Source organism: Triticum dicoccoides, chromosome 7A (assembly GCF_002162155.2).
Source record: "Triticum dicoccoides isolate Atlit2015 ecotype Zavitan chromosome 7A, WEW_v2.0, whole genome shotgun sequence".
Lineage (NCBI taxonomy): Eukaryota > Viridiplantae > Streptophyta > Magnoliopsida > Poales > Poaceae > Triticum > Triticum dicoccoides.
This window is the reverse complement of record NC_041392.1, coordinates 152,623,070-152,630,347: the sequence shown is the minus strand read 5'-3', so window position 1 is coordinate 152,630,347 and position 7,278 is coordinate 152,623,070. Positions and strand designations below refer to the sequence as shown.

The following is a 7,278-nucleotide window of genomic DNA, read 5'->3' as shown; positions in this document are numbered from 1 at the left end:
GGAAACCCGCTGTGGATGCTCAAGCTCGAGGTATCCACCACGCGGCGAAAACCTACTAACATACAAACATCTCAAGACCCTCCTGTGGTTGCAAGACGCTCCTGACGCTGTCGCATATCGCATACCTTATGCCTGCAGATTGTAACTCTGTTTCTCGTTAATATTGTGTACTTCTTTGGGTATGTCATGTATTGGTAGGCAGTATATCAATGCATCAACATATGGGCAGACCAGATAACTTCAGGAAGAGCAGATAACTTCAGGAAAGCCACGAGCACTGCCTCATTCCACTTCAGCGTGTGTGTGTCGACATACCTGAATGCGCACCAATAATCCAATATCCTTATCGTCGCGGTCTGGGTGCTTTGAGGTGCGAAGAATTCGCAGTTATACAACATAAAAATGTTGGAACAGCAGACTTTTCTTATCTGCAAGAAAAAGGCTGAAACTCTGCTGACCATGAGCAGCAGCAAGAAACAGCCACTAGCTAGACATCAGGCTATACATACATTTGAATAATGTTTATAACATGATAGGTACAAGCAGTTTCTTCTGAAGTACTCCCTCTGTCCCATAATATAAGAGCGTTTTTACACTAGTGTAATGTCAAAAACACTCTTATATAACGAAGGGAGTAAGTCTCAATACTACACATCTTAGGGATTATTCCTATCCAGTCTTATGTAAGCTAAATTCCTATCTATATCTTGCCAGAACATAGGTACAGACTACAGAGTACAAGCATGATTGCGCCATACTAGAATAGGCTCCACTGCATATGGTTGTTCATCCACATCCATGCTCATCATGCATTTCACAAGCTCTGGATGATCTGCTTCAGCGAACTGGAGGTGCCAACGACCACAAGCCCTACCCCGACGACGATGATGCCCACGCAGACCACCTGCTCGAACCCCACCTTCCTGCAGGTCCTGGACCTGATCTTCAGGTAGCAGGCACATGGGAGCAGCATCGTGGCGGTGCCGCTCAGGAATGAGCCAGTGAGCGCGACGGCGTAGGCGAAGTAGGGCACGACGAGCGCCACGATGGTCGTGCTGACGACCAGCGACGTCCTGATGGAGACGCTCACGGCCTTGTTCTTGCCGACGTGGAGGGTGTCCTCGATCGCCTCCGCTATCGGAGTGACCAGCAGCGCGAACTTGGTGAACGGATTGATCAGCGTGGTGTAGATGGCGATGCTGGAGCTCAGGTTCCTCGATGGGAGGTTCAGCGTCACCTGGGACTTCAGTGACTCGCCGTACATCAGGTACCCGACGACGCCCATCAGCCCATAGCTGAGAGTGCAGATGATGAAGCAGAGGAGCAGCACCTGAAATTGGGAAAAGGGAGAAGAGGGGTTAAGCACAAACGTGATTCCTTGGTACTGCAGCTTTATGTAATGGGAAAGTTTTGACAGGATTCCAGTTTCCAGAATCGGAGTGCTGCTACAACATGTATTTTATCCTATCAGTCAAAAAGGTTATACTATTTTGCATTGACTTGGAGCATGTAAAGCAAGATTTAACCATAATAGTTGGGGGAGGCTAGGATTGGTCGTGGTTTCCAACAAACAAGTACTAACCTGCCACACAAAAGTTATATTTGCTTATTGGTCAAAGAACACAAAAGATCGGTGAAAGGGTTTCTGCTTTACTTACTGTTGGGAACATCTTTCTGTTGCTCATTCCAGTGTATATCATGGGGAAAACTGCATGGCCGCTGAAACAGAATGAGTATAGGCTCATGGCAGTTGGAATACCAGCCCAATGGACAAGCACGCCTCTCTCGTGGAAACCAACACCATCAAATGCTCCTACCCAGATAACAGACGCGATGAGAATGACGGAGGCCACGATTCCTCCAACAGAGACGTACGCAAGCGCACTTAAGCTCCGAAACCATGTCGTTGGCAGAACCAACAGGCTGAAAATCAGAACAAACCCTTGCTTGCCTCCAATCTTGAGCCCAGCAACATGGAAGTCGACGCTTGGAAATAATTTCTCCAAGTTATCACCTTCCAATATCATGAAATCGATTGCCACAAGGTACAGCTCCAGGTACATGAATATTGCTACTATGATTCTTCCTTTCCGGCCAAAAGCCAGTTCACCTATATCAGGATAGGTCTTAACAAGTGAGCTTGAATCTATGCATCTCTGCAGGAGAATCCCAGTGTAGAAGCAGATTATTGCTATGGTTGTGAACATAAGCACGCTCAACCATCCTCCTTGAGACAATGCATAAGGAATCGATAATATTCCAACCCCTGCAAGATAGAAAGTTAATACTGCAAATTAGCAAGGTTAAAGAGGACATATGAGGCGGCACAGGAGTAAGTAAATAGATATAGTATGACTTCTCCAGTCTCATGCTTGAACAAAAACAGAGAAAGAATGGAAGAAACCTGAGAGGGCGTTAACTCCATTGAAGCAAGTTTTGAGGAAGCTCGTCCCAGACTTTCGAGGAGTACTGGTGTCCATCACAAACTAGTAGTGCTGTTGGACTAGACTGTGTTCATTACCTTGCCTTTTAAAGACAAGGGTGGTGCATGAAGTTGGCATTAGCAGAGCACTTTCTTGTGATAACTGACTAGATGTCCATCTCTCAAAAAGAAGGGAGAAAAAAAATGCAAAAAAAGCACTGACTGGAGTTGCAAGGGCGGCAAAGCGGATCTGTACAATGTATGTTCGATTTCTCACTAACAGATATGTACAAGAGGCTGGGGATCTAAGGATACATGCCCCAGAGATTAAGGAAGGAAAGACGCCCATCAAAAATGCATGCAGCAGCCATGCAAAAAGCATGTGAAGTTGCTCCGTCTTCTGAACACATGTTAATAACTAGGATATTTATAGGACCAAGACTTCTGAACACATGATTCTGTGCAGTCTATTGCTCTTTTCCTTGGATTATACAATCCAAATATCTTTAAAGGTAGGCTAGTACTTTCTTCTTTCATGATTGCACGCGCAAAATTTGTGTGATGTCAGGATGCAAGAAAAATATTCAATTATTATCACCCCACCGTAGTGTATATCCATGAATTCGAAGATAACAGAGGTAGAAAACCCGGTTAGCTAGAAACCACTCCCTCCTTCACAAATATAAGATGTTTTGGATAATTCAATATGGACTACATACGGACCGAAATGAGTGAATAAACACACTAAAATATGTCTATATATACATCCGATTCAGAAAAAGGTTAAAACATCTTATATCTATGAACGGAGGGGGTATATACAAATTATTCATTACAGAGAGTGAAAACATATACATACTCAACAGCCAAGCAATGTTCTAGAGGGAAACTGTTACCTAACAAATAATGTGAATAAACCCAGAACAGTAAATTATAAATCAACGTATATAATGACTAAATTCTGAAAATAATAAATATTTAGTCAATATATATTAGTTACTGCCAGTATGGAACCCTTGTCAGTTGGGGTGTGGTGGGAACATGGTGTGCACAGCTGGGAGGCCTGGGTCCAATTCCCAGTCATGTATTATATACTCTTACCTCTAATGTGAAAACAGGGAGTAAGAGGGAGCATGTTAAGACTGCTCAGAGCACATATACAAACCTTGCAGAATAAAAATATGTTCCAACATGAGTAAATTGTAGAAGTTTGAATAATAATAAGCATAATTATGAAGCACTATGTGCTTCATTCAAATCATTACGTACCTGCACCAAGCAGAATGATGGCACAAGACTGTATATGCGGCCAGAACCTCATCTTTTGAAAAATAATGACACTTCCCACTATGTGATGTCTCCATTCTGACGATAACAAAAGTTTGTTGCACCCAGAAAATGTGCCAACCATAAAGCTTTCTGCTACCTTGTTGCAGCTAGCCCTAGCTAATCCATAAAACATCACCTCTCCACTAAATTTGCCTATTCTACATCTGGTGGGATCATATCAAATAATGAGTGCCAAAATAATATAACATATGTTTTCCGCAATCATAAGAATTTCACTCTTTGTGGTTCAACTGCATTATTTAAATCAAAGCAGCTGAAAAAGGAACCGCTTAGTATTTAAGCCACATGGGTGTGCTCTTCAAAGGTGCCAGGCCAAGTATATAAAGCACATTGACTGAAAGATCACAAACATGAGCACTTGAAAAAACATTCTCTTTTAATTCTTTAACAATGACAAATACAAGTTTTGTGCCAAAAGTAAAACACCAACCAGTCCCACGAAAATGTAAGGAATAAGCATTTTGTGTCCAGGGGGGACCACGTCGTTGTTGTGAAAAGTTCCATAAAGTATCACGATACAATGTTCCAAAATTCCAGAGGATCAGTATCATATTCGTTCTTGACATCAAGAATTCAAGATACAAGAAAGACAAGTTGACAGTCTTGGCATAAATGAAGAGTGTAAGAATGAATGTCTTTTCTGGTCCTTGATATCAGGATGAATTTGACATCAAATTTTAGCATTTTTATGCATTACATTTACATCCATGAATTTTGTTAATATTCTTGGAACATTGTATCATGCACTTCTCGCCATTGGAGCGTGGAATAGGGAACCAGTCAGTTTTCCAAGTATCGTTCATCCAAAGGATGTATCAATTAACATATACTGAGTTATCTGTTCTTAGAAATGAAGAGCGGAGCATCAGCAAACACATAGCATAATTCTTAGATATGAAATTGATCGGTTCCAGGGCACTCCGGTGAGGTAACACAAGAGATGACACAGTGGTCTCCCTCATGGTATCCTCTTGAGTCTTCTCAACCTGTTAAAGTTGCTTCGGGTGGTCCACCATGTATCCTCCTCCAGATTCTAAAAGTAAATCTCCATTGTCACAAGTGTCAGTTGCGTACTTCCACACGTATCAGCTCAGTATCACTTTGGTCATAGCTAAAAGCTACAGCATGCATTTGTGTTGCATTAAAGAAAACATATAAATTATGTTAAAAAAAACAGTTGCAAGCAATTTCATTCAGCATTCCCATTGCATATAATTTCTGTCTGGCAATGGAAGTAGAACTTGGTTACATTTACTAATATTACAGGATAGTTCCCTTTATAAAGGAAGGATGCAGACCTGCAGATGGCAAAAAAAGTTGCCACTCCCAGAGATATCCAGCCACCAGAGTTGTCATCAATATAAATCAGCTCTCTGTGAAAGCTAGAGGCATATCAAAGAGAGGGTAAATGAAGAGTGTTCCTCAAAAGAAATAGCACAAGACATGAAAAATGTGCTCAGTTTCTTAAAATGAATGTGCTAACAAGATAAGAAATAAAGCAATGAAAGCTAGCCAAAGTTGATGGAGGCTGTAGCAGCAAAGAGGTGATCATGATTAGATATCCTTTAATGGTAAAGTTACCAGACCTGTAGCCGAAGATGCTAGGTGCAAAGCAGTAGAATATTAGCTTTTTTTTCTCGAAGGTAAGTAGCTTTGCGTGTGTTTTCGGCCTACATTTCCAACATTTAGGGCCTAAATAGAGTGCAGAAACTTCACATCAACTTTGTTGAGAATAATATGACGCCCGCAGAAATTCCACAACAAAACCTCGTGTTCCAGATTCCAGAATATTATGTTTGGGAAGAAACAGAAAAGAGCATCAAAACCAAGAATACTTCAAGATCGCTTCTGTACTGATTCAAATAAATAGTCAAGTGTGGTTCTTTCTGTATGATAAAGTCCCCTCCGAAGACCATCCCTTTGTGTTTTTTTCTGGTGGGAAGGTGGAGTCTATAATAACAGACACAAATCACACGATTCTGTTAGCCAAATTTGAACAAGCTTTCATTTAGGGCCTATATAGAGTGCACGGACTTCACATGAGCTTTGCAGGGAAAATATGACTCCTGCACAAATTCTTACAATAAAACCTCGTGTTCCAGATTCCAGAATGTTATGTCTGTGCAGTTGGGTGTGGTGTTTTTTCTTTTTCTTTCGAGGTAGGTGTAGTGCTTTCAGAACGTGGTTGTGTCAAATACAATATGTTCTTGGAGAATTGAATAAGCCCCCCTTTGAAGACTATCCATCTGTTATTTTTTCTATTGGGGGGTGGGGGGAGTCTCGGATAATAGAAGCAAATCACGGTTCTGTTGGCCGACTTCGAACAACATTATTATACAATAAGCTTTGATGGAGAAGTTTTCAGAATTATCCTGGTCATGGCAGACCACGAAAGTCCCAATATATTTCAGAGGAAAACTTAAAGGTGAAAGTCAAAGCGAATAGAAGCATGAATGCGCACCTACTCAGCAAGCACATGCTGGTGTGCTCCCCAGCCCAACCCAAGTGCAAGTGAAATCTGTCACCCTGTGTGTGCCTCCCACTGTCGCCGACAGTTCACTCTCTGTCCGAATTCTCGCCAGTTCCTCTCAGATTTTTAATCCACCCTAACATGCCAAGACGCCCATCCACACATTGTGCATCGGCACTAAAATCAGGTGAGGAATTGCGCTGGTACGGGACGGCACTCTGATGGCCCGTCCAGCCAACGAACTGAATTCGTACCAGTTAGGCAGTGGCAGTCACTTACAGTTCAGTTGGCGCCCAGCAGCTCCGGCTCCGGCATCGCTTCCCCGATGTGCCCTCGCCTGAAATACCCACGGCGCGGACGATGGCCGCACGGCGCCGTCGGCCAGCGGCGCCATCCCGACTCGAAACCTGAAACGCACGGGCGAAAGGAGTCAGGGCGCAGAGGACAAAACCAAGCGTTGGCCACACATGAACTCACCGGAGGCAGTGTGAGGGGCAGGCGCTCCGAGGCATCCTGGTGTTCTGGGAGGGAGAGGGGGGCGAGGGGCTCTGTGGCGGCCGCACCGCCGCAGTCGCGGCTTCTATGGCTCCCCGTGAAACGCCGCGACCGCCACTGTGCCGGAGGTCATTCGCTCAGCCGCGGAGACAGATTTTTTTATAGTTTATTTTTGAGAAAAGTCGCGGAGACAGTTAAGGCTGCTGCCAATGCATGGGTGCTTAGATGGGATGCTAAACACATTAAATAGCTTAGCAACTATACTCTTCAATGCATAGATGCTTAGCTTATTGTTAATAAGCTTACTTTATTTAATGATTTAGCAACTAAAGCTCTACATGTATTGATGGGCTTCCTTCCTTTATTGTTTTGCCTAGGTTCACGTGCTTAGCATTGTTTCTTTCTGGGGTCATCACACTCATCTCTCTTCTCTTAAATGATTTGCCACATCAGATTTTTTGCCTACGTGAAAGGCTTAGCACCTGTAAAAGATGGAGCATTGGGAGGGACCTAACACCCGTATTTGAGAGGCCCGTCAGCT

At 43.2% G+C, this 7,278-nt stretch overlaps 1 protein-coding gene across 2 annotated transcripts; it reads right to left on the bottom strand.

The window, feature by feature from the left end:
• Positions 1-506: 506 nt before the first annotated feature.
• LOC119329573 (amino acid transporter AVT1I-like) lies at positions 507-6,873 on the bottom strand. 2 transcript variants are annotated; one of them, XM_037602635.1, is made up of 5 exons: positions 6,720-6,873; positions 6,522-6,649; positions 2,405-5,154; positions 1,659-2,266; positions 507-1,330 (listed from the first exon to the last, which is right to left on the bottom strand). In XM_037602635.1, exons 3-5 carry the CDS (start codon positions 2,478-2,480, stop codon positions 815-817), a joined length of 1,200 nt encoding a protein of 399 aa, XP_037458532.1. In that variant the 5' UTR covers positions 2,481-5,154; positions 6,522-6,649; positions 6,720-6,873; the 3' UTR covers positions 507-814. The 2 variants fall into 2 exon arrangements, with proteins under 2 accessions (XP_037458532.1, XP_037458533.1); XM_037602636.1 differs by having other exon boundaries at positions 2,405-5,145.
• Positions 6,874-7,278: the final 405 nt, after the last annotated feature.

What these genes read in the sequence shown, in the direction of transcription:
- LOC119329573 (XM_037602635.1), bottom strand. Translation starts at nt 2,480, where the DNA reads ATGGACACCAGTACTCCTCGAAAGTCTGGGACGAGCTTCCTCAAAACT. An exon ending in TGGAGTTAACGCCCTCTCAG is followed by an intron (nt 2,267 to 2,404) that starts GTTTCTTCCATT and finishes TCTATCTTGCAG; the next exon opens with GGGTTGGAATATTATCGATT. An exon ending in ACAGAAAGATGTTCCCAACA is followed by an intron (nt 1,331 to 1,658) that starts GTAAGTAAAGCA and finishes TCCCAATTTCAG; the next exon opens with GTGCTGCTCCTCTGCTTCAT.